Source organism: Orcinus orca, chromosome 18 (genome assembly GCF_937001465.1).
Source record: "Orcinus orca chromosome 18, mOrcOrc1.1, whole genome shotgun sequence".
Taxonomy (NCBI): Eukaryota; Metazoa; Chordata; class Mammalia; order Artiodactyla; family Delphinidae; genus Orcinus; species Orcinus orca.
This window is the reverse complement of record NC_064576.1, coordinates 62,714,565-62,741,687: the sequence shown is the minus strand read 5'-3', so window position 1 is coordinate 62,741,687 and position 27,123 is coordinate 62,714,565. Positions and strand designations below refer to the sequence as shown.

Below are 27,123 nucleotides of genomic sequence, written 5' to 3'. Positions count from 1 at the left end.
CTGCTGGAGTGCGTGTGTCACATGGCACAGCTCGACAACAATGACAGGACCACAGGTGCAGGAAGGTTTCCAGAGATTTATTTTAAACCGTGGCGGTAGCTTGCATTGAGTCTTTGACATTGGTCATGGCTACACATTCATTTTGGTTAGCGGGAAGCACAGTGGGAAAGTGAGCAGAGTTCAGAAACGTTCACGACATTCAGCAGCATTTGAATGGAGAACTGGATACATTTAACATCGTGGGAAATCCCTGCTTATTCCCACCTAATCACATTCAGGAAGTCAATGTCAAGACTGCTTGGTCTGGTTGGGGGAAATCTAGTGGCAGAGGCCATGGCAATGCCAGCAGGGTTTGGCTAGAACCACATTTGATAAATCTCTTCCAGCTTTGGGCTTATTACATTTTCAGCCTGACCCCTTGGAGAATCTCATTTCAAAAAGAAAGAAAAAGACATCCATAAAGCAACACGCCCGCTGCAGCCAGGTTCCAACGTGGCTGTAGACTGGTGGGCGTGCAGGGTGGAAGCGTCTGTGTCCCCTGTTGTGGAGACAGTGGCAGGCAGGCACGAATGTGGGGCTAGCACCTTCCCGGTTGTCCAGTTAGTAACAGTTTTTGGACTTTTCATATAAAGATTTTCTTCTGCAAAATGACAGTACATTTGGAAAAAAAGCAGATGGCGTAAAACACAAATATGTAAGTATACAGTGGTTACCAGCGACACAAGTATTTTGGTCCATACTTCATATGCTACTAACATAAGGCAGCCATCCATTTCAATGAAAGAAAAAGTGTATAAGTGAAATATTTTTTTCAAACCATTTCTCCTTTTTGTGTTACAGTTTACCCGCTCATGCTTCCCAGAGAACCAAGGGGGATAAAAAGGAGAAAGGATCCTAAATATCAAAGTCACATTCTAAAACTAACCTTTAAGCCGACCTGCAATTCCCCTTCTCTCCCAAGAAAGTCAGATACATTTCTGTACACTCACGAAGGTGAACATATTGAGGTATTTGTTTTTAATGAGATGGTACTATGATTGACTTGCACCTTCACCATCTTTTTCAGACCTCCTGGGCTCTAGACGGGAAAATACTGGAAGCAGTTTACTTGATGTGACACAAGACAAAGGCAGTGGGATATGCTCCCGTTTACCTGAGTGAAGTCAGCCACGTGCAGGCGGGTCACTGGTAATGGTTAGGTCAGTTTAGTAATAACAGTCATGGAATCATAGGATCACGGATTGGAAGGGATCTTAGGAACAATCATTGAATTCAACTTCTACTCAAGGCTTTTAATCTCCTTTCCACATCTATTCCACTATAAATAGACAAGGGGCTACATACTGTCTGTTCCAAAATTCCCTGGCAAAAGAAACACAAAAGAGGAATCCCATTCCAGTGTTGGACAGATCTAATTTTACACCCTGCTTTCTTGTGTTTGGCCTAAACAGGCTTCTTGGTGGAAAGGATAATGTTTAAAGGCAAAATTACAAACTAAAAACATGGATGTCCCTGAATTAAGTTACGGACACATGATACTTGGGCACTGAAGGATAAAGGCAAGTGGATGGAATACAAGTATCAGTACCTGGAAGTACCGAGGCCCGCGGTGGGACGCCGGGATGCCCCTGCTCGGTAGAGTCGGGTCTCCAGGGCGGTGGCTGCCTGAGCTCTTTTACTGTCGCCGAATTGAGAAAAACATTCCCTTCCGCTTGGCGAGTGCCACTGCGATGAGGATTTATCACATTTACCACATTGTGCTGAAATGACCATTACTTGCAAGAACGATTCAAAGCCAGAGGGAAATGAGGGCAGCAGTGGCCTGCTTGCTCATGGGAAGGCCGTGTGGGTGCAGTGCCACCGCTGTCCAGAACAACCTCCTCCACAGGTCAAGGCCTGTCCTTTTTCAAAGGGGAGCTCCTAACCTGGGCCCCCAGGTAATAGCGGAATCAGTATGCCATAAGCTCATCCAGGCCAAGTCTGTGCAAGCAGTGGTCTCCAGCCCCACCTCACAGCCTCCAGTGAAAAATTAGTTACCAGGGGTCATTTTAGGATAATAACTCCAGGTATTTCCAAAGGAAAAGAAACTTTGATACCAGCCTCAGCTGCAGGGAAACTTGACTCTCTGGGTAGAGGTGCGTGGTGAACCATGTGCTGCCTCTCTCTGTGGCCACGGCATCTGCGTCTCACGGTGACAAGAGCTCAGGCTCCAGGACTGCAGTTGTGCACTTGATGTTCTCTGGCAGCTCCAAACCGCCTGTGGGCCCCGAGCACCAGGCTGATGCAGGTCCTGGGCCTTTGTTTACGCTGCTCCCACAGCCTGGGCTCACAACAACTCATCCTTTAACTCTCAGCTCAGAAGCCCTTTCCTCAGCAAGGTCCCCTGGCTCCACCCGTGCGGGTAGGAGCACCTGCGCAGCTCCTGAAACAGGACCCCACAGCCCTCTGTCACTGGATTTACCACCTGGCACTGAAATGATCCATCTAGGCCACAGGATGGACCTCGTGACCCCGGGCCTGGTTCAAAGCCTGGAGTGTGGTGGACACTCAACAAAGGGTTGGACTGGACGAGAATTGGAGTCTCAAGGGTCATCTAGATCCCTCAGTGCTCAAGATGGACTTAATCTCTGTTTCCCAATCATGTCGCTAGATAGGCACTAGATAGGCACTAGATAGGCACATCCAGAAAAACATAACTTTGTTTTAAAGGAGAGGAAAAAAAGAATGTTTTTGGCAAAATGCTTTCCTTCACTTTAAAATATAAATCTTCGTGGACAAGGTCACTTACATACAATTAAACTACTATGAAAAGGCCAAACCAAAGGAATGTCATTTAATGGATATTTATGTCCAGTAACTTTGATAACATAGTTTAGATCTAGTTCCTTGCTTAAAAGGCAAAATTCAGGCGTTAAAAACTGATTAATGTTAAGAAAAAAATAAATTCTGCTTTTGAAAAAATGAATCTTAAAACAGGAAAAGAAAGGCAATGTTCCATAAGAAGGTCAATGAAGAGACTGGCTCAGCGCCAACCCACACACGGAGGGTGAGGTGGGCTTTCAGTGCCCCTGGATTTCCACTTAAACTCTGTAGCTGGGGTGGTCTGTGGGGAAGAGTGTAGGAAGGAGTTTATGCTGATGGAGACCTGCAGGAACTACCTCACTGCACATACCCATCCGCTTGGAACCACAGCCTGGGGCCAAAGGCTGTGCCTACAATGAGAGGAACAGACCCAGCTCCCAGAGCTCCCTGCCTCGAGGCTGGAAGTCATTGTTCCCCCTCACGCCATTACCAGTTAATGTTCTAAAACAACTGTTCCTCGAAAATTCTTTCAGGTTTCCCTTGTTGATACCTCTGCGATCTCTAACTGCCTGGTGTGACTATAGTGTTTTGTGCTTGGAACATTCTAGATGTCTGAAGATCCCTTCCAGTTTTGTGATTTTATGATTCTTTGAATAATTCAAACAATCCAGTAAGAAATACATCATGGTTGATTGACCTCAGATAAAAAGACACATGACTCCAAGTACTTAATCTACAACCACTTGTGCTACTGTGGAGACAACCCAGGCAGTTAAAGGTTCCAGTAACATCATTTCTTTGGAGAAACTGAGAGCATGTGATTGGTTCTATCCTACCAAATGAAGGACAGCCACGTGCACGGTATGTGCGGGTTTGCCACTTTCCCAGCATAATCCTGTTAGGCTTTACTTGCCAGAGCTTCTGTATGTTGAAGTAACAGAGCAAAAAATATATATAAAGTGCAATTCCAGTGGGGTAAAACAAGAACTATGAGAGTTAACCCAGACAGGAGAAAAGCCAAGCGCTGGCACCAGCTCCCACTCCTAATGAATGAAGCCTCTATTCCATAAAAATGCTTGGAAGGCACCCCGACACCAACACATATCTACGAGTTACAAAAATGGTGGAGATAATGTAATACTCAAGAATTCACAGTATTATAGACACACACAGTTGGCGTGCTAAGCGCTTCTCACCAAGTTCAAGCACCTACACAAATGAGGAGAAAGGAAAAGGCAGGGCAACGGATACCTTGACATATCTGTGGTTACTGATCGTGACTCTCGTCACCAACGAGGTGTCCAGTGGTTTCAACCTCTGAGTGGCCCTGTGGGCTGGGATACAGACAGGCTGGGAGGGAGATGGCTGGACTGAAGTGCAGGGTCACAGACCAGAGGGACCACGGTGTCACATGTGGTCCAAAGGAGACAATCAGCTTTCCCAGTGGGGTCTGAGCTCATCGAGACCCAACTCAGATCCACGTCAGGTCTGCCGCGCTCCTGATCCACCGTCTCCCTATCGCTGTGCTTGCCTCTCTATACACAGGCCGGGCTCCAAAGTTCAGGAAGGGAAAACAGCGATTCTTTCCTACAACTCATTTCCAACACACAGTCCTTTATTACGTACAACTTAGTTAAGTGGCTCCAGGTTCTAGTAGTAAACTACAAAATAGATATGAGTTTTTTTGTTTTTTTGTGGTACGCGGGCCTCTCACTGTTGTGGCCTCTCCCGTTGCGGAGCACAGGCTCCGGACGCGCAGGCTCAGCGGCCATGGCTCACGGGCCCAGCTGCTCCGCGGCATGTGGGATCTTCCCGGACCGGGGCACGAACCCGTGTCCCCCGCATCGGCAGGCGGACTCTCAACCACTGCGCCACCAGGGAAGCCCAATATTTGAGTATTTTAAATTCCCTTTTTAAAGCTCTCTCACAGAGCAGTCATGCAGAAGAGACTCAAGTTAGTTATAATGGCTTTGGCTGATGGCAAGCAAGGATTGTGTGGAAGTGGCAGTTAAGTGATAAGTGGTAATTGCTGTGTGTGTGTGTGTGTGTGTACACAACCTTAGAGTATGGTCACATGGGCCCATCTGCCCTGATGTCCCAGGTCATGGCTGTCACGTACCATGGCTGCATGGGGCACACCCACTGTCCTGCTTCCCAAAGCTGCAGCAGCAGAATCATCTCGAGGAAGCCCGTCCCCCGGAAGCACACTTGGTCAGTGTTGGGGGAGGGATAATCCAAGTATGGCTGGGAGGCCTTCTCCCAGTTAGAAAGAAAATTAATGATCACGAGGGGGAAAAATTACTTTCAGGAAAAGAGGAAAAAAAATAGGACTTCAACTACTACCACCCCAAATTGTCAGATCAAAAGAGAACAAGATCCTGTGGAGGTAGGGCTCAGATAGGGAAGGGCAAGTAATTGGCCTGTTTAACTGTGAGGCTCTGCTTAATTAACCTGATGAACCCCAAGGACCCGGGGATCCCCCAATGCTCCTGACAGGTGAGGGCTGAATGAGGTGGCACTTGTGTAAAGTGCTTAGAACGGGGCGAGCACATAGCTCATGCCTGCTGCTAATATCAATTCTATTTTTACAAATGAAAATAAGATTTTTTTTTTTTCTTTGCAATACGCGGGCCTCTCACTGCCATGGCCTCTCCCGCTGCGGAGCACAGGCTCCGGACATGCAGGCTCAGCGGCCATGGCTCACGGGCACAGCCGCTCCGCGGCATGTGGGATCCTCCTGGACCAGGGCACGAACCCGCGTCCCCTGCATCGGCAGGGGGACTCTCAACCACTGTGCCACCAGGGAAGCCCCCAAAAATAAGATTTTAAAAAAGAACTTCAATATCCCAAGTTGAGTCACTACACACAAGAATATCTCAATTTATCAAGTTTGAGTGGATTCCCTTAAAATTAGAGTTTAGATTCATCTCCTAAAGCGTCCCCCTGTCCCCCCCTTTTTTTTTTTTACATTCCCAACTGGAACACAGCATGAACTGTAGGATTCAGTACCTTTTATGTCTCAGATCACACAATTTTAGTATGAAAGTGTGCAAAGTGTTCTCATAAAATACATGAAGATAAAAATCTTTAAGTATCTCGTTTTGAAAGAAGAAAATACGGTGAGGAATAAAGCAGGATACAACCTCGCAGCAATGAACATGTTCAAGTTCAGAGGTGACATCACATAGAACAACGCATTTTAAAGACACTATTCTTGAAGGACACAGGGTTTTGTTGTTTTGTGTTTAATATGAAGAGCGACAGGGAGCTGTGTCAATAAGACTAAAACCTAAAAGGCTCAGAAAGCTCCAGCTGAATTAGAAATGATCCAGGCACTGAGAGTTGAAGGCCTGAGTTATGATAATCTACTTTGTGGCTGCGAGTGGCTTTCTCACAACATTTGTTTTTAATGCAGGAAAGACAGAGAAAAACTGAGGCAGAAACACAAGGTCATTTCCACTCCATGAGAACATGTACGACCTAGATATCACAAACAGATAACTCTCAGGCGATTCAAGAGTCAGCTGGGAAATCCACGTGAATGGTTTTCCAGGTCTCTCAATGGGAGGGGATTTCTACGAAAGCAGAAACACTGCAAATAAACTGTGAATACGTACACTCGGGAACAGCCGATGAAGCTGAGGGTGGATACATAGAGAAGGAAAAGATGCCGACCACAAGATATGTGTCCAAGTGAAGGAAACACGGAAACTATAACTACCGAAAACACCCTGAACGGTTATACACGCCTCATTTCTCCGACACACAAAGCAACAACTAAAACGAAGTGGTGAAAAATATAAAACTTAAAACACCCCACACTGAGTTTGCAGTATACTCAAAACAAGGTAGCACAGCCAGACTGTATAAACCACTTGTTAAAAAAATATCCTCTTTTATATCGTATGAACAAGTTGCAAGAGTTCCCTCGCAAGAGCTCCCCGACCGCTCACCGCCGTGTGTGCGGGTCACACGCAAGCTCAGCTCAGCTCTTCAGCTTCTCTCCCACCACTCACGCATCTGCTTTACAGCTCCAGTCATGATTTAGGTTAGAACAACCGTTTCTTGAGTAAATACTATCTTTCTGGTGCCTGGAAGGGGCATCAAGACACAACCGGGGTCATATCCCACAACTGTAAAAAGAAGAAGATCTCTGATGAACTACCATTCAACTGTGTTGAGCATCCGCAGTCCTGGTAACTGAATTCAAGTGTATTTTTTAACTTAACAAGGAGCTAAGTACTATACGAACATCATTTATAAATCTATAAAATAGTATTTGTCCATCAAAAAGTTCAACATAACCCTCAAAAACAGGACAATGGCAGCTGGAAATTTTAATCCGGCTGATGGAGAATAAAGGCAGATTAGATTCATTCAAGGGGGAAGGGAAGTAACATATGAGGCAACAAATGGGTACCAAGATGTGCTGTGTCCTTTCTATATCTCATCTCATCTTCCAAACAGTTCTACGAAATGTCTCATTTTCAAAAATAAAGGAACCAAGCCTCCCAGAATTTACTTTAAACGTGCTCAAAGTCACAGAGGTCTGGTGGCTTCCAAAGGGGGTTATTTCAACTGCCCCATCCTGCTGCTGCCTCCAAGAAGGGACCAGAACGGGCCCAGGAAGTAGGGCTCAGTGAACGAGGCAAGCCTGAGCCTCTGGGTGCCTCAGAGAATGACACAGGTGTGGCCCCTTCAGTCCTGTGCCTCTGCTGTGTCACAAAATCCACGTGGTCTAGCGCAGTCCTCAGGCCCTGGAGGACTGCTCCTGGGTAACTGATCTCACGGGGAAAAGATCTTGTTTATTACTTGTTGGCTCATTCAATGCTCAGCTCAAACCCCCTCCTGAAGTCATCTCCAGCAGCACTATCTCCATCTCCTGAACTCGTCCAGTAATTCTTGTCCATATTACTCTTTGGGCTGCTGAACATGCGACCTATTATTAACTGTCTTTTTAAAAGTATGTCCCCAGTAGACTAGCTGTTCCTTTCAGGCGAGAGCCATGTCTTATTTTGGTGTGTACAGCCAGTGACTGTTCACGGCAGGTAGCAGGTTCTCAAAAATGCTCATTGCCAAGGGTAAGCTTTGGAGCAGACCTCATGTGGTCTTGGGGCTCCTGTATATTTACACAGAGCCAAAGATGGAAAGCTTCTAAGATAAGAGAGCATCCTACCTTAATAACCTTGTCAGTTCCCGAAGTCAGTAACCATCCTCTGGTGGCATCAAAATGCACATGCACGATGTTATGTTTACTGTCATGGAAGGTCGCCGTGGGTGCACGTCTGGAGGGAGCAAAGAAAGTTTCCAAGAGTGAAAGGCAGTAGTATATAAAGGAAGAAGATCTAGAGTGACATTAAGCTCTAATTTTTAGCCAAATGGCTAAAGTGACTTCACTATTAGAAACGCTCCTGGGACTTCCCTGGTGGTGCAGTGGTTAAGAATCCGCCTGGCAATGCAGGGGACACGGGTTCGAGCCCTGATCCGGGAAGATCCCACATGCTGCAGAGCAACTAAGCCCGTGCGCCACAACTACTGAGCCTGTGCTCTAGAGCCCGTGCTCTAGAGCCCGCGAGCCACAACTACTGAGCCCGTGCACCACAACTACTGAAGCCTGTGCACCTAAAGCCTGTGCTCTACAACAAGATAAGCCACAGCAATAAGAAGCCTGCTCACCGCAACTAGAGAAAGCCCACATGCAGCAACGAAGACTCAATGCAGCCAAAAATAAATAAATTAATAAATTTTTAAAAAATGGGGCTTCCCTGGTGGCACAGTGGTTGAGAGTCCGCCTGCTGATGCAGGGGAAGCGGGTTCGTGCCCCGGTCCGGGAAGATCCCACATGCCACGGAGTGGCTGGGCCCGTGAGCCATGGCTGCTGAGCCTGCACGTCCGGAGCCTGTGCTCCGCAACGGGAGAGGCCACAACAGTGAGAGGCCCGTGTACCGCAAAAAAAGAAAAAAAAAAAGAAAAAAGGAATGCTCCTCAGAGCTACTTTTATTCCCTGGTGACATGTTATGATTTTTTTTAAAAAAGGGTAAAAGGATTCTTATACTCTCCAAAATGGTCAAACGATGTTAAAGTTTCTAAACGTCCTTTTGGAGATTTTGTTGCTCTGATTGAGTCTGTGAGGCTCTCTACCTGTGCTGTAAACAAATCTTTAAAACGACCCACAGTGCTTTTGCTAAGTTTGATCTCAGAAGGACTTGCTGGTAAAATAGTCTACCTTTGTCTATTGCATTAAAAAAAAAAGCACACTTGTTAAAACACCCAAGACTGTCATTCTCATCTAAGGGCTCTTCATTCTTTCTCCTCTTTTCCCTGGTATAACTGCAGATCTGGTTTTTCTGTGGCATTCTGATGCTTTGACAAGTAATATATAAACGAACAATGTTATTTGCTTTTTAGTTTTTTAATCTGTGTATTTTTTTAGTAAGAAGGCTGGTCAACTGCCTAGGTACTCTAGAGGCAATGCACATGTTCCCACGGAGAAGAAAGCAGAAGAAACAGTGATGTGGGAAAGGGGACAGGGACGTGGAAGGAGACTGCAGTTTTCTAATCATGTTTCACGTCGCCGCTCCTCGGCAATGGGCTCCCTGAAGATGGCTGTTAATTGCTCAATCTAGAGAACAGATCTTCAGTATCCCAAAACTGATCACTTTAAAATATTTAGAATTAAAGAATTAGGTTTAATTTGTAGTCACTTAGACTCTCTGGGTCTGTGTCTTTAATGAAGAATTAAACTAGAATATCCTGTCTCTTGCAGCTCTCTAATTTAATGAGAACTCATTAATTTCACCACATACGATGAGCAGAACATAACCAATGAACATAAATGCTTACTTATGCAAGGGCATCTTACGTAACATTTGCTATGACTAAATAAGAATGAAAAAAACACATACATTAACATCAGGGTTATCTGTAAGAGAACGCTTTGTTTTATTAATTTGCCAAGAATTTCCTTTAAATGCTGACCTCCTCTGATGCATTTTTTTTTTTTTTTTTTTTTTTTTGCGGTACGCGGGCCTCTCACCGTTGTGGTCCCTCCCGTTGCGGAGCACAGGCTCTGGACGCGCAGGCCCAGCGGCCATGGCTCACGGGCCCAGCCGCTCCGCGGCTCGTAGGATCTTCCCGGACCGGGGCACGAACCCGCGTCCCCTGCATCGGCAGGCGGACTCTCAACCACTGTGCCACCAGGGAAGCCCTACATGCAGCTTTTAAGACACCCATCTAGTACGTAAAATGATTTTACTCTAAACAGGTGTGGGGGTGGGTGGAGGTGGGAGAATTGGGCAATAAGTTCCCTATGAGATCCTGTTGTAATTCACTAAAAGGGAAACTTGGTGAAGACCATTCTGTTTACATCTGTTTTACAACAGCTGACATGAAAAAGACGACATGGGAGGAATTCCCTGGCAGTCTAAGTGGTTAGGACTCCAAGCTTCCATGACAGGGGGCACGGGTTCAATCCCTGGTGGAGGAACTAAGATTCCGCATGTCGTGCGGTATGGCCGAAAAAAACAACCAAACAAAAAAAAGGAACATAGATTAAAAAAATGAAAAGACAGCATGGATCTGTCCCACCCTCCCTGCCACCCCCCAACAAAGCACAGCGGCACAGTAACCTCAGGTCCTGGGTTATTGGGCGAGACCGACCAGCAAGACTCAGCAGCTGGCGGCACTGGCCTCTTAGGAGAAGTGGCTTAACTCTTCCTGGAAAACAAAAGCTCTGGAGCCTGTGGGCTGATTTGGTCCTATAATGATACCGGCTTGGGCTAGAAAGTAAACCCAGGGCTCCTGCACTGCTGGGCAATTCTCAAGAAAATGAGCAGACAGAGAGTTTGCTACAAGAACATTTCACGGCACACACCCCTGGGACTGACGAGAGCACAGAGATGATTTCTCAGCGTGCACTCTCTCCTCCTGCCCACAAGAGAACATGATCTCTTGGTGGAAAGGAGGGCTCTGCCCACCAGCCACGGTCTGCATTAGAAACCAGCAGGACTAGGGCCCTATTAGTCATGGCTGCGGCGCTGGGCGAAGCTCTTAGACCCGGCTCCCTCCTTAACCTCGACAATTCTGCGGATTGCTGGGACTTACTCCTCGTCGGTGATGGCCTCGTGGCAGCTGTCACACACCCTCACTTCAAACTCGAAGCCCATCAGAGGGATGGAGGAGCGCTTGGAGCTGCACTTGCCGCAGACGGCCTTCCCGCACTTCCGGCAGTGGTGCTGGAGGGAGAGAAAACATGCTCCCTGCGGCTGCGCACCTCGGCCTGGCCGGGTAGGCTCAGGTGTGACCCATAGCGTCCAGGTGAGGATGCTAAACCAGAATGTTCCAGGAAACTGAAGGAACGCGCCAGGTGCTCCTCTTTTGGGACTGTTTATTCAGGATGAGGACTGTTTGGGAAGAACACGTGATCGTGCCACGGCCTCAGACCCCGCCCCCTTCCCCAGTCTCGGTGCTTTCCAATTATCACCGTATGAACTAGGACCCACCCAGCGGTCGGGTTATCTTAAAGCTGGGTGTCCAGAAGTGCCACCTCCAGAGGCTTCGCTGCTGGGTGAAGAACTGGGACGAAACCTGACTCAATCCACTGTCCGTACTTTGGCCGTGCTCAAGCTAGGCGACTGGCATTTGACTTCCTTGGGGCAGACCAAACCCAACCGTGGAATCAGATTGAAAATGCTGTATTATACGTAGATATAAATAACTAAAACTAAGATGGAAGGAAGGAAAGTGAAATTAAGAAGAAATAAACATCACTTACATAATTTCATGGTTTGGTACCAATATAAGCTAAGCACGGCCCCTCTAATTTTAAGGTACATTTCACTAGATGCCACTAGAATTCTAAAATCATATCCCTTAACTACTGGCACCAAGTGACTACGGAAACCGAATGCAGCAGGAATGAGCTACAGGAGAGAAAGGGAATAAACTAGCGTGCGGTCACAAAGTGACTCCAGGGCAGTAATTTACTCCCACTGCAGCTCTCGCCCAGGGGCGCTACTTCCTCCAAGATCACAAGGTAAAGTTATTTCTATACAATTACATTTTGAGGAAGCATCCGTATCACTCACCTGTCTCAGGCCAATTTTCTTGCTGTCCCACATCTGCTTGAAGTTCCAAAAGAAAGGCTGATCGCACTTTTGGCAGGAATCACTGTCCAACCATTCAGGGGTCTTGTCAAATAAAGCACACAACAGGTCACAGTGAGAAGCAGCCCAGACAGTGGAACCAGTGTCACTGCCGAAACTTACATAATCAAGATGTGTTTCTAAGAAACAGAGGTGTGATTTCTCGATCATTTTGAAAATATTTCCTAAATGCCTATGATGCGTCAGGTCCTGGGGATGTAGTGGTGAAGAGAAAGAATCTCTACCATCATGGAGCTTGTAATTTATCAGGGAAGACTTAATATGAAAATCTTATTAATAATAGTTATTATCTGAATCAGTGTAAGGATCAGAGGCCTGAGAAGGAGAAGCTCAGAGTGCTGTGAGAGTGGGATGACCTAGGCTGGGGTTCAGGACTTTGTCTCTGACAAATGATAACAAGCTGAGACCTGGGGATGCATGGCAGGAGACCAGGCACAGTGGGCTGAGAGAGGGGCAGGATGGCTGGAGCGCATGGGTGTGTGTAAGGGGGGAGCAGGGGAGGGAAAAGGGGGGGTAAGGGGGGGAGGGAAGGGTATGAAGGGCTGAGGCTGGAGGGGATGCAGGGGCCACACCACTGACAGCTATGTTGAGGATTTAGGACGTTATCTCATCCTTCCCGATCATATGCAATTATATTTGCTCTGATTGTGTATAATTACATACACCTGCCTATTACACATGCATGCAGCTACCCGCGTTGGAGGGACAGAACCTGACCACAGCGGCGGGTTCTCAGGGAAGCTACCGGTCCTCTGTCTTGACAGGGCCTGGCAGGGTGTAAGGCTCTGCTCCTTGCCTCGTGGGTCATGTAATATCCTGGCTTTGTTCACTATTCCCCAACCCCATGGCGAGTACTCTAAACTATGTCAAACAGGTTTAAAGGATGTGTTAAGCTGAAAGCTATTCTTTATCAAATCTTTATAGATTCTCCATAGGGGGACGCTACATTTGCTTCTAGAGTTCCATGCTCTACTCTGTAAATTCATCCTCTGGCAGAGAGATTGGTCTCTTTCCATATATCACCTAACCCAAGGAATTGGGGAAAATACACCCAACCCCAGCGTTTCCCAAAAGCGAATTCCAGGGCACGCCAATTTGACTGACAGGACACTTACTGTAAAAGAGGCCTGAGATCAAACAAGTTTGAGAAATATGGTAAACAACGGCCTCCCCTCTCTGGGCTTCACAACGGACAGCAGCACAGTAAAGGCTCAGGAAGGACTTTGTTGATGTAATCCTTTTCTGAGGAAGACCTGTTATAGAACAGACTCAGGGACTTAGCCTATTCCCCTACCTTTAAGCAGAAATGAACCGAAAGCTACATATTTTCTCAGAAAAAAAAAAAGTAAAAAGGGGACATTTTAAGAGCTCTAATTCTTAGTCTATTTATTTTATTAAAACTGAAGAAAAGAAGTAAGCCTTTCACTTACTTGGTAATTTTCATGCCCTAATTCGTTTAAAGACAGATTTAATAAAATAATCCAAAGTGTTTTAGCTGAAGACAACATTTTACCCCTAAAAGACTTATCTATGTTGTGATTTTTCAGTACACTTATGATGCAGGAAAATCAGGAAGATTTACAAACAACTTACACACACACACACTCACACACACACACGCACACACCCCGCTACACCTTTTACAAGGAAGTGTGCTGGTTTAGGACACATATGAAATACATAAGTGGGTGTCTATGAGGAGGGAACTGACAGTAGGGCTCTGAAAAGGGGGAAAAACAATCAGCATGTGTAGTATGATTCCATTTTTTGGTCCAAAAAACAATCTGACATGTATCTGCAGAGAAAAATGTAAGGAGGGATGTTTGCCAACATGTGAAGGGCAGTATTTCTGGGTGGTGGTATCATGAATAATTGACATTCTCTTTGTTAACAAGTACTCAGTCTAACTTTTCTACAAAGAACCTGTATTATATATACTTAAAAAAATAATAAAATTGTGAGAAATTGCGTTTCATTAACTGTACAAACACACGTTCAACCTATGGGATGTCTGCCTGATCTGTGTTCAGCCACCTGAGGTCTCCCCCCGCTGGCCCCCCCCCCGGCTGCCGCCCCCTCCTCTCTGCCTCTGCCTCTGCGCACGACCACTTTGCCCGCTCTTTGCTCTTGCTGCTTCTTGTTCTGGTCAGAGTGTACTCAGGCCCGTCAAGCTCTTAGCACTCCCTCCTGCCACAGACCCTTCGCTGAGAACGTCAGCCGATGACAATCCTCCGCCCGGATGCTCTAACCCACACCAACTGTGATTGAACGATTTGTACCACTGAATAGTTCTCTGACGTTTTCTCCCCCATGTCTTTTCTTCCAGAAAGGCCACCTGCCCTTCAGGGCAGGGACAGTTTCCTTACACCTCAGGCCTCCTGAGCTGAGCGCCACATGGCACTTAGCTCCACAGATACACCTCAGGGGATGTATGTTTACAAAATGGGACACGTGCAAAAAGTGGATGGAACCAGCACTGCTCATTTAGAGCTTTAAATCGCTCGAGAAGATTTAAGATAGTCAACAAGTACCGAGCGCCCAGATGTTTTCATGTCAAAAGGCATAACTGAAGCAAGATGGCTCGGAGGACTGCCCACCAACCACCTGGTTCCGTCTCTGGAACACCGCATCGTTATCCTCCTTTGGGCCTCTGTCTATCAGGGAGGGAGGCTGTGTGCACAGAGGGAAAAGAGCCCAGCGGTTCCCCTCCCCAAGTCTGGCCAGTCAGGCCTGGGAAGAAGCCAGGACAGTCCAGGTGCGACTGTCTGTCACCCAAAACAGGCCACCATGCAGAATAACGAGTCACATGGGGGCCTGGCTAGCACGGCTAGCACACACTGTGCCGACATCCCTGCCTTTACGCCCATGGGGCCAAGTGGTACTTTCAAAAGTAACAGTCCACAATTCCCTACTTCCTGACGGCAAGGATCATTTTAATTAGTTACTAATAGAACTCCTGTGGATTTATGGTTTGAGCAAATCAAGCTTCAGTCTCCTTAAGCATTTAATTACTGGTATTTGAAAGGCACTGCATTATGGGTAATAGCAACTACTCCCTTGAAATGAGATTGGGGTGAGGGTATGGAAGAAAGTTGGGAAATCGCTTTTGTCTAATTTTTCAAGTGTTGCTTTTCTAAGTCTCGCATCCCGCAAGGAAATAAATTAGAAGAATACACACTGTCAAAGGGAAAGTTCACCCAGCATAATTCTAGGGAAATGAGAAAATGGTTAACTTCAAAGTACCTGTCAAAGGTGATATTCAGTAAGCAAATCGTTGTTAAGATGCTCAAAGAGGAAAAAGAAAATTCACTGAAAAAAGAATGTTATGATAAAACTTAAATATATGCCTAAAAAATGACAACGTATATATTTATAACTGGAGAACTGCTTAGAATATGACTCGCAAACACACAAAAAATATTTCTAATATTTCTATTAATACCAAACTAAGGATCCTTCATCAAATACCATTTCTCACACACTAGCCACCACTTCCCCCAATAACATGAAGTACTACGCTTTCTGTCTTCGTAGGCACTTTATAGCAAACGGCTACTCACCTGAAAATAGCTGCTTCCTCTTTCTCGCCTGAACTGCTGTTGTAATGGTTCAACAGATTTAAAGTCTAACCAGCTTAGTCTCAGTTGAAATTCTTACGAAATCTCCATTACGTTAAGTGTTAACGTGCCAATTTATGAGGGGTTAAAAACGAAAACGGAAGCTCCTTTCATACCAGAATTTTTAAATTTTCTGACACAACATGTTTTCTTTCACGGTTTACTCATAAAAGAAAGAAGAAGTGAGTAGGAGGGGAGGCTGAAGCTTTTTTCAGCAGGGTGGGAGCTGCAGAGCCCAGCCCGGTGGCTGAGGAGGGGGTGGCCCGAGGCTGCTGTGGCACCTACCTCCTGCCTCTCCACGTCCATGTTCCAGACGACAATCCCACCGTCACCACCACAGGAGATGAGCTGCCGCGTGTGCTGTGCGTAGGACAGGGCCTGGACTCTGTCACTGCGAAAGAAGCAAGAGTTAGTGACAGTTCCCAAGAGCAGAGAGAGCCCTGAGGGAAGGAGGCCCAGCAGTGGGTCACATGCGCACTCACCACCGAGCCCCACCCAAGAGCAGATCTTGGAAACCGGAGGAATTGTCAACATGCTAATATTGGGAGAGTACTCAAGATTTTCAACACTTAAAATAAGTCCAAATGCTCGTTTAATAATTAGCTAGGTTGAACTTTTTTTTCTTGGCGGTACGCGGGCCTCTCACTGTTGTGGCCTCTCCCGTTGCGGAGCACAGGCTCCGGACGCGCAGGCTCAGCGGCCATGGCTCACGGGCCCAGCCGCTCCGCGGCATGTGGGATCTTCCCGGACGGGGGCACGAACCCGTGTCCCTTGCATCGGCAGGCGGACTCTCAACCACTGTGCCACCAGGGAACCCCTTGAACAGCTTTTGATGTGCCTGTTGGCCATCTGTATGTCTTCTCTGGAGGCATGTCTATTTAGGTCTTCTGCCATATTTTTTAAAAATTTATTTATTTTTGGCTGTGTTCGGTCTTCGTTGCTGCGTGCGGACTTTCTCTACTTGCAGCGAGCGGGGGCTACTCTTCATTACGGTGCGCGGGCTTCTCATTGCAGTGGCTTCACTTGTTGTGGAGCACGGGCTCTAGGCACACGGGCTTCAGTAGTTGTGGCATGCGGGCTCAGTAGTTGTGGCGCACGGGCTTAGTAGCTCCGCGGCATGTGGGATCTCCCCAGACCAGGGCTTGAACCCGTGTCCCCTGTACTGGCAGGCAGATTCTTCACCAGTGTGCCACCAGGAAAGTCCCTTTCTGCCATTTTTTGATTGAGTTGTTTGTTTTTTTGATATTGAGATGTATGAGGTGTTTGTATATTTTGGAAATTAAGCCCTTGTCGACTGCATCATTTGCAAATATTTTCTCCCATTCCATAGGTTGTCCTTCCGTTCTGTTTATGGTGTCCTTTGCTGTGCAAAAGCTTATATGTTTAATTAGGTCTACTTGTTTACTTTTGCTTTTATTTCTTTTGCTTTGGGAGACTGATCTAAGAAAATATTGCTATGATTTATGTCCAAAGGGGAAAGTGGGGAGAGATAAATTAGGGGTATGGGATTAACAGATACACACCACTACATATAAAATAAACAACAAGGACGTACTGTATAGCACAGGGAACTATATTCAGCATCTGGTAATAACCTATAATGGAAAAGAATCTGAAAAAGAATAGGCATATATATAACTGGATCCCTTTGCTGTCCACCTGAAACCAACACAACATTGTAAATCAACTTTAGCTCAAATTTTAAAAATGCTCGTGTAAGATGCTAAGGCCCCAAGGAGAGGTGTCTTTGTCAGTTACCAACACTTAAGGAAAAAAGCTGTTGTACTGGTTCCTTAAATGATCAATTAAGTAAAGTCTGTGCCATCTGTTCATGTTACATTTGTAAGGTCATCCAACGAAATGCCTGCTGGGCGTACCTGATGGAGCCAGGTAACCTGTGCTGCCCGAGACGGCTCCCAGGGTGAATCCAACACAGCAACAGACTTGCGTTTCACTGATTCTCTCTCTAGTTCTCATGTCCTCTTTACTGATTTTGTGTTTTATTTTTCTTTCTAGTTCATACATGGCTGACAAGTTGTTCCCCCTTGGTGGGGAATTCAGTTTCAGGGTCTGACAATTTGATCACCAACAAAAGATGATAGAGACCTATGTTCCTGTGGCAAAAAGAGAACAAGGAATCTGGTTTCTTGGTTGTTTTTGTTTGAATATTTTTCTATTTTGAGCTCAAATTCATTAAGAATTCTGTGGCCACTGGGAAGGAGAATAACTCTGTGAAATCTCAACTGGTGATTTTTTGTGTGCTTTTGTGTTTACTTTTCACTTGCGGCTGCAGTTGTAGGACTGAAGCCATTAAGCTCTGTGCGTCCGTGTCTGCAGTTCAAAAGGGCCTTTACGTCTTGTGTGTGGAATGCTTTCCTGTTTCCAGAGGGTACCAATAAATTAGATTATGGCATCTTTTATATTATAAGCACTTGCTTATAAAGATAAGCAAGCGCTTATATAAATTAAATATTCCTAAACTTCACAGAAAATAAGGAAGCTGAACCTCTAAAACTTTAAATTTACTAGACTTAAAAATTATTCCACAGAAAATACACCCTAACTCAGTGATATTTTAAGAATCCAAGTTCACAAAATTAGGGTAACTCTTTGGCAAATAAGACTTGCATGATGAGTTTTAAAACACAGGTATGTCTTTTTCTGGATTAATCAGTGTTAAATATAATGCAAATGTACATTTTGTTTTACTTGGGTTGATTTCTCCTAAATTTATATAGGATAACTAGTCAAATAAGCTAATATTATGCCTATATAATGTTTAAGATTTTGAAAGCTAAGTTTGTGTTCAATTAATTATTCTGATAAACTTTTTATATATACAGCAATTATGTTTTATAGCATATCAACTTAAAGATCATTCCCAAGATCTTTAGGTAACTTACAATGGACTAATAGTAAGTTGAGCTAATTGATAGTCATTGGATACCTACCTAGATAATTTCTAAGTAACTGAAACTTCGATTACAAAGCATAATAAGCATATATGATTATATATGTTTGCCTATTTTTGTGTGCTGTAGAGAAGCTGTAACTGAGGTGTGTCATGTCAAATGAATGTGTTCCTTTTTGCCACTTTCAGGGGATGCAAAAGTGATGTATGTCACAGTAGAAATTGATGTCACGTGATTCATGAGCTGTGCGAGTCTAGCTGTGCTAAAATGCCTGCATGTGATGGAAAGTTCTCAATTATCCACATCCTCCCTCCTCCCAATCTTCTCTATGAAATATGAGTTAGTTACTTTGGTTAATTATTATAATTAAAATGGGTGGTTGAGACTATGCCAGATGCAGTAATGAAAAGGAAATACGATTGTGTCTGTGTTTTTGTTTTGGGGGAAGAATAAAAAAAAAGAATATGGGTTTTTTTTTTTCTGCACCACATGGCCCGTGGGATCTTAGTTCCCCGACCACGGACTGAATCCAGGCCCTCGGCAGCGAAGTCAAATCAAATCCGAGAAATTTTTAAACTATTGATTCATCTGAAAATAGCAATGATGAATCCACTGCATTTTAACGTAAATAACATATATTTTGGGGAAAATAACTATATTTCCCAAAACAAAATATTTTGAAGACAAAATCGCATTGTTTAATATTTGTGCAAGTCTTTCTAATGTCTGGCTTAATAGGCAAGAACCAAAAACTCATCTCTTTCTGCATTTGTTATAATGTCACTCAGGTAGCCTCTGGAAAACTCCATCATATACTTTCGAGAGAGCATAAATGAATGAAAAAGGCAATTCTAAAGTAAAATATAAATTTGTTTCAGAATATAAAAGAGAAAAATAAAAGACAAAACATGGAAAATGAATTTTACTTGCTTTGGTTTATAATACTCGAGTCTTTAAAAAAAAGCTATAAAATACATTAAAATTTTGGCATAGTTCCCTCGGTTTTGATGGCTTGCTTCCTTAGTTTACTGAGTAATGCCTTGGAGTACATTGCAAAAGGATATTCTTTACCTCCTATGGAATCTGCCTAGCTAGCAGAGATTCTGTGTCTCACGAAAATTATTTTCAGAGCTTTATGTTGACTTGAAAAGTTCTTGATTATTTAAGAAAAGAAAAAGGAACAAGGGCCCTCATTTGTGAAAAGACCTAAATTCTTTAAGACTGTGTTCCTTTCTACATTTATTTTCCAATGTTTTCTTGTTACTTCGATTATATAGATAACCAAGTATTGTTTCTTAGGCACCTGTGCTCCTATCTTAATCAAGTATCTAAAGATATCAAGTATCCTCTGAAAATGGTTTTGCTTTCCCACACTGAACCCTGTATTTTCGGGAAAAAAATTTTTTTAGTATATTTTTAAATGCTAAGAACGATCTTTAGATTATCTAAAACTATCTTTAAGATCTTCTAGAGGGGTCCTAGAAAAATCATAAAGATTTGTTCCCTTTGCCTTATAAAGATAGAGATGCTATACATAATTGCTGTGTTACTAACCGCATTTGTTCACTGTGTTACAGGAAGAGCCGTCGGATCAGAGGAGATGCTTAGTCTTCCCTAGGTTAAGTCAGTATGGGTAAAATATTATTAATATATTTCTGAAACTGTATATTGCATGGGAAGACCCTGGAGACTTATCAGTGCTCTCATTGTCTGTTTTTACCTGCAGGCAAAATACTGATCAAATCTCTTAGGAAATAGTTATGTAGGGTATCTCAATAGAGAATTTTACTCTTCTCAATTCTGATATTATTTATAACAGTAAAAATTAACCATTAAGTCTCTAATATCTACAGGTAACTTTGTATTATTCTGACTCTTGCCTGAAGCCTCCACTATAAGCTACAGGCCAGAAAGGTCAATCTCAGAGTTTCCTGGGAAAGGACTCTATATAGCAGGTATTTTTAAATACTGGTATTTAAACGAATAGACTCTTAGGCAAAGGGTACTGAACTGACATTGCTTAGACAATCTGTAAACTGTGCTAGTGGATTGAGTCAGGATTTTCTTGGATTTCTGGACTCTTTTTAGTCTGCATGCAGATGGCTTCACAAATGCAGACTGCTGAACCAAAAACCAGCAGAACAAGAATTAATGACACAGGACTGAATGAACTGAAGAGGGAAGTTTTACTGTGGTTACTTGTCTGGAATACTGTTGACGTTGCTTTAATGTTCTATTTTTTGGATATATGAGGCTGCCTTTTCTCTTACTTTTTATGCTATCTCTAACTTACAATTTAGTAAATTCTGCTTTGATAAGCTAAATCCAAACATTTAAGAATGATATCCAATTCCCAGAGATCCCCCAGAATTCAAAATCTGTTACTGAGTCCCCTTGATTTTCATGGCAATATAGTTATTTCACAGGTTTAATTAGAATCTATCCATAGTATATCACTGGGCAGACAAGGCCTTACCTAGAGTATCATATTAGAGGGTAGTGTTCATTGAATCAGATATGACTGGCCCCTTTAAGAATTAAGGGAGTCAATGCCTATAACCATCCCCCTCCCAAAAGGAAAACTGGCCTGGTACCTGGTTTGCAGGGTCCTGGCCTTACAGGTGGTAAGAAAGCTACCAGGCCAGGAAGCTAGCAAATGTTGAAAACCTCGAGGAATTCAACCAAGGTTATAAGTACTATAGGTAAAAAATGGTGGAGATTTTCTTGGGCTCAGTTTCCTAGCCTTGGGATAGCAGATAACAGAGGTTCTGAAAAGCTCAATCCAAGACTCCTTATAAAAACTTTTGTAAATTTTGTGGGCTTAACAGTTGTTTAACACTCCATAATGTACGGCTCCATATTTGCAAAGCAAACCAAGATGGCCTACGGGTTACTTTACACTCTTATTGCACCAGTGTACATAATTAGGCCGAACTTTATGAGACCAGCCTTTTTTTGTGTGATCAAGAATAATCTTTCAGATTATTCTGATTACAGGAGAGGAGGGGTAGGTCAAAAAACTTTGAAATGGGCAAAAAGAAATTACTGGGTATCTTTTCAATGGAATATCAGGTATGGTCTAGCACCCCCTTCTGGGTTTTCTGACTCTATGGGGGTCTGTACCTTCAGTATCTTTACGCTATTTTATAACTCTGTAAGTTATAGAAAACTGATACTACTGCAAATGAATCTTATCCAGTGAAGATGCAACTAATTTCCACATCCTTTTCCTCACATGGAAGAAATCAACTGTGAAAATACAAATTCATTGCAGCATTCTCCATTGCCTCTGCATGTTTCTACTCTGGATTTTCCTCTGAACTGGTTGTAACATCTTACCAGCTCCTTTATTAATTAATGACTAATATAAAATCTTTGACATGTATTCATTAAAAAACAAAGTCAATTGTTTTCTATCTCTCCTGGTTGTTACTTCATACATTTTAGAATATGGACTGACACCATTGTGACATTCCGGGGCAAGAAGGAAAATCTATCTATTTGAACAGATTCATAACCGCCCTGTGATTTGAACTACATTTCATTTGTTAAGACACCTTGATACACGTCAAGGATCTTGCAAAACGAAATAAGCTACAGAAGGAAGTGCTTTGCCACTCACAGCTGGCAGCAACATTCAGCAACAGATACATAATTTATGGGACTCCAGTCCTGTTAATATTCCAACACAGGAGAACACAGTGATGAATGCTGTGTCCCAAGCTTTGTAATAAAGATGCTCAGGGGCTTCTTGATTTAAGGATTCAAAATACAACCACCTTGCAGTTAAAAACGAGGTGAAGGAACATCCCCAGGTTCACAGATCAACGGTTATAAAAAGTAAAAGATACCTTCTTCTTGCATTCATGTTTGATCCGGCATCACTGTAGCATTTATACTAGAAAGCATCTCAAAACTGGTTATTATTTCATAGATGAGCATTCCATGAACTGCACTACAAAGCTCTTATGAGTGTATGAAGACCCCACTTTGCACAACCAACAGGCTCCACCATCTACAAAGACTATGCTTAGCGGGATGGCCGCACTCCCTTTCTCACCAGCCCTAGAGGCAGCATTTCTGATCGGGCCAAGCTGCGTAACACGGAGGACGCGACGCAAAATGAAAACAAAGGGCCCCTTGTCAAAAAAATAAAGAATTACAAGATGGTGACAGTAGAGCACTAAACCAAGCATGGGACCCTTCTAAGCGTGAGGCCTCGTGTGATTGCAAAGGTCACACGCCCATGAAGGCTGGTCCTGTGTCTGATGCTTCTTAAGGAAAAAGGGTAGAGAAGCCTTTATCCTCTTTATAGAAACAGATTTTCAGACACAGGCTAACATCTACCCAAACGTCAACTTAGGCCCTGTTCCATCCCCAAAGTAGGGGGGACTTAAATGTACAGCAAAGAAATGAAACTTTCCAAAGTATGAAAATTCCCAGCCCACTTGGTGAAATCTAACCAGCTAAGCATCTGCTTCTAGAGATCTCTCTCTCTCTTATATTCATAACTCCCACATTCCTAAGTTTTCCAGACCTCCTCGGACCAGAGAAGGTCCGTGACCGAGCCACACATGAGAGGTCTCCAGGATAACTGACACTTAGGCTTATCCCACACCAAAGGGACCCTAGAAGGATCGTCTCCCCAGGGATTCTTGGACAACAGCCAAGGCTGAACCTGAACTTGGGGTCTCCCTTCTGGGAACACTGGTTTGTGCATCAGCAACAATTTGCTGTTCACTGGCTAGAGTGGAAGTTCAGATTAGCCACTGGCCCTCTGTCCACTTGCAGTTTCCTGAGAACACTGTATTTAGTTCATGCAGTTCTGTTTGGGTAATCCTCAGCAGAACGGTGAGAATCTCTTCATCTCCTAAGATCCAGATCAACAGGGAATCTCCCCCACCGAGGCCACCTACTTTCCAGTAAAATGGCAAACGGACCCACCTTTACCACCTTTTCATACGTCTAGCACAGCCCCATAGAGGCAGGGACTGTTTTTTTAGTCACCTTTGGGTCCTAAGAGCCCAATACAAAGTCTGGTCTGTAGACGGAGCTCAATGAACATCTGCTGAATATATTAGGTATAGAGGGAGTAGGTGTATGTGGCAATATTTCCATTGGAAATGCTACAATCAGGGAGAAACAGTAATCTTATCTGAAAGCTCGATTTTTGAATTATTATCATTTTTATTAACAAGAATAATGTTAACAATTGCCACTAATTACCCCTTATTCTTGTGCTGATTATTTTACATGCATTGTATTATTTCTGATTTTTGACAACCTTTGAGGGCTTTTCTTTCCAATATTGTCCTTATTTTAGAGATGAGGAAACTGAAGATCAGAGATGAGGTGTCTTGCCCAAGCCTACAGAGCCCTCAGCAGAAGGGCTGCCTCGTATACAGCCTGGCCTGACTCAAAGGCTATTACTAGTCACCACACTATACAACCCCTCTGTCTTTGACAAGATGCTACCCTCTGTAAAGAACTTTAGCTGCTAATACTTTGACCTATTATGTCTTTAGTTAGCTAAATACTTAAAAATAGAAAAGACATCTCTTCCCATCACCCCTAATGATTCTCTGGTGTGACAATGAGAAACGCTCCTAATCTCAGATTCGGAAGGAGAGAAAGCTTTCATACATATTTATCCTTGGTCCCTCTCCCCCAAACCCAGAAGAACCTGAGTGCAAGAATTTTACTTCCTTTCATAACTTTGATATAAGAGAAAAGCATAAATTCTCCCACTGTTTATTTATTTATGAATAGCCTATTTCTTTACCAAAAGAATTCGAAGATGCTTATAACAAAAGTCTTACCCATGGTAAGAAGAGGAAGAGAGAAACCCAGAGCTGGGGCTGTGGAAAGAGGCAAAGACACAGGCCACGTGGGCCCAGGGTCCCGGCTGTGACAGAGCCTCATGCAGCCCGCGGATCCCAGTCCTGGTGGAGGGGTCCATCACAAGGGACCACGCAGACCTTTACCTGTGCTTTAAATCAAGTTACCATTAAATTAAATTGCCAGGAAGTCTTAGAGTCCTAAGAAAACACTATTAGAAAGAAAAAATATGGCCATGAAAGAAAAGGTGGCCATGAAATGATAGGTATTATCCTATACCTATCAGAATAAAAAAGAATCTAAAAGGTCCAAGTCCCATGATTAGATTTGACAAGGTGGGCACGGGACAATAAATGTCCAGGTTTATGCTTCAATAATATCCATCTAACTGGTAACTGATTCTTGAAAAACATAACTGGCCCCTGAAATTGGAACCTTTTCTTTGCCTTTCTTTCCCCAGAGCTGGCACGTAATCATGTTCTACTTGCTGCAGGGAATAAAAATACCAAAATGCTTCAAATGCAGATAATATTGTACTATAGAAGTATACTTTCTCAGCTTTTTTTCCTTGGACTTGGAAACATTTTTGCTGTCATCAATCACTTACTTGTGCTAAAGCTCTCTCTGCTTTGATGGGATTTTTACACATCAAATCAAACTAGCTACATTAATGTTGTATTTCTGCCAATGAAGGATGGTGTGAAAGCTCAGAACCTGGGACAGAAGCCACAGGGAGCTGTCCCTCCACACTATGGCTGGACGTTTCCAGAAGAGGGGAAGGCAGTCTCCCCACCCTGAGGGGTGGGGAATCTCTGGTCCAGTCTGCTCTTCCCGGTGCCCAAGCTCAATGATTGGGCCCCTGATTTGGAACTCTGGCCACCAACAGTCATCCTGGGGGAAGGTGGGAAAATGAGGAATTGTAGGAGAGCAAGGGGCAGCCTGAGGCCCCAGGCAGAAAGTCTTTGGCCTCTGAAGTAGAAAAGAAAGAAAACACCATGGGGCACGGTGGGGACCATGTTATTCAATGTTCATTTTTGTTTCCCCAGAGCCTAGCACAGCGCTGGATACAAAGAAGGTTCTGAGAAGCTTTCTCTGCTGGACTGAACTGAGGTCTGGGAGACCTAAGCTACCAGCTGGAGTCTTTGAGCATGGAAGCCCAATATTCTCACCGAAAAAATGATATCTGACCTCTCTCTTTCATAGGGTTATTGTAAGATTAAACTGAGGTGTCTGTGTGTTTTGAAAGCTCTTTGACAAAGTATTAGGCGCTACTCAAATACAAGAATCAAGGATGGGGTGAATTGGGAGATTGGGATTGACATACATACACTACTGATACTATGTATAAAACAGATAACTAATGAGAACCTACTGTATAGCACACAGGACTCTACTCAATGCTCTGCGGTAACTTAAATGGGAAGGAAATCCAAAAAAGAAGGGATATATGTATATGTATAGCTGATTCATTTTGCTGTACAGCAGAAACTAACACATTGTAAAGCAACTATACTCCAATAAAAATTTAAAAAAAAAAGAAACAAGAAAAGATTGCAGATAATTTGAAAAAAACAAAAAACGAAAAATAAATACAGGAATCACCAAACACCAATCCAGTGGACAATTTTCAGGGCAGAGGAATGGCTGCTGTGAACGTGGGCCTTATCCTGCCTGATGCCCTTGACCTTCTTTCCTGCACCTTCTTTGTGAACCCCGTCTTCCTCCATCTGTCAGCAGCTCCAATGCTTCCCTGTCCCCACCTCGGGCACTCAAACCCACTCTCACAGCGTGACACCAACGATGCTGAGGAAGTTTACTTCTCCTAGTTCTGTGACACCAAGGGCAACCCCTCTCAGACTAAGACCTGGTGTCAAGGAGCCCCTCATAGACTCCACCTTATTACTAAGCTTGAATTATCAATAAATAAAGCACCAGGCAAGGCCTTCTGCTGTTCTTCCTGTTCAAGGCAGTTCTGACCGGTAGCTCCTGACCTCACCAGCCTGTCCACCGCACCAGGCTCCAGGGTGCGATCCTATCAGGATGGACTCCAAGTATGGTTCGTTTCATCTTCTAAAAGGCCAAGCCTGTATGTCTCAGAAACTGGAAGACCTATTAGTTTAGGCTTCATTTTTCTGGAACTGAGAGACTCTGTCTCCACTTTATAGCTTTTCCTTGCTTATCCAACTGTAGATGCAAGTCTCCCAGAACAACGTTCTGCCTAAGGACACGCAGCACCCAGTGATGCTGGCGGTGAGTACTGACACTCGCCCTGCTTGCAGTCTTTGTGAACCACTGTGTAGAAATAAAACTAGTTATGAGCTAATCTGAATGAGTCCAAGAAATACTGCTGATCTTCATTCAAAGCCTGTATCTGATTTCTCGGAGGGAGCCCGAGTAGCAGAAATTACTTGGTAGAGTAGCTGGTAACCAAGTATTAGGAAACAGGGCTGTATTTTGTTTTTCTTTCTCTTCACTTACATGGATGATGTCAACTCCTTCTACGTGATCTCGATATGTGTCCCCTTGTCATGGAGAGAAATATAAGGGAGTAATTCCTTTCATGAGCTGATACTGAGGTCTGAGTGGTCCCACAAGCCAAGTATAGCCCCGGACAACTGATCTGTTCTCTCATGTGGGAATGAAGGACTTAGTAGCTACGTCTCTAAAATTAAACTCTAACACAAAATATAAGTATTTGTGCATGGGCCCTGTAAAATTGAATTAGCTCATATCTAATAATTCCAAACTGTAAATTTAACTTCTTAGGAGAAGTTTTTGAAACTCGTGTTT

At 44.0% G+C, this 27,123-nt stretch overlaps 2 protein-coding genes across 5 annotated transcripts in view; one reads left to right on the top strand and one right to left on the bottom strand.

Moving 5' to 3' along the window:
- Nucleotides 1-27,123, bottom strand: part of WDFY2 (WD repeat and FYVE domain containing 2) — a 182,776-nt gene that overhangs the window by 5,193 nt on the left and 150,460 nt on the right. For 2 of the 3 annotated variants that reach the window (XM_033436916.2, XM_033436917.2), the window contains exons 8-11: nucleotides 15,869-15,974; nucleotides 11,889-11,990; nucleotides 10,906-11,036; nucleotides 7,979-8,087 (exon numbers count right to left, since the gene is read on the bottom strand). In XM_033436916.2, coding sequence (XP_033292807.1) covers nucleotides 7,979-8,087; nucleotides 10,906-11,036; nucleotides 11,889-11,990; nucleotides 15,869-15,974 — 448 coding nt within the window. Of the gene's footprint in view, nucleotides 1-56; nucleotides 6,936-7,978; nucleotides 8,088-10,905; nucleotides 11,037-11,888; nucleotides 11,991-15,868; nucleotides 15,975-27,123 lie in introns of those variants that run through there. The other variant, XM_004274620.4, reaches the window with a different exon arrangement.
- The window catches only part of DHRS12 (dehydrogenase/reductase 12), a 177,499-nt gene that overhangs the window by 146,648 nt on the left and 3,728 nt on the right, over nucleotides 1-27,123 (top strand). The window contains exons 11-12 of one of the 2 annotated variants that reach the window (XR_007473227.1): nucleotides 20,073-20,450; nucleotides 25,380-26,583. The gene's annotated coding sequence lies outside the window, so the exon portion shown is untranslated. Of the gene's footprint in view, nucleotides 1-20,072; nucleotides 26,584-27,123 lie in introns of both variants that reach the window. The other variant, XR_007473226.1, reaches the window with a different exon arrangement.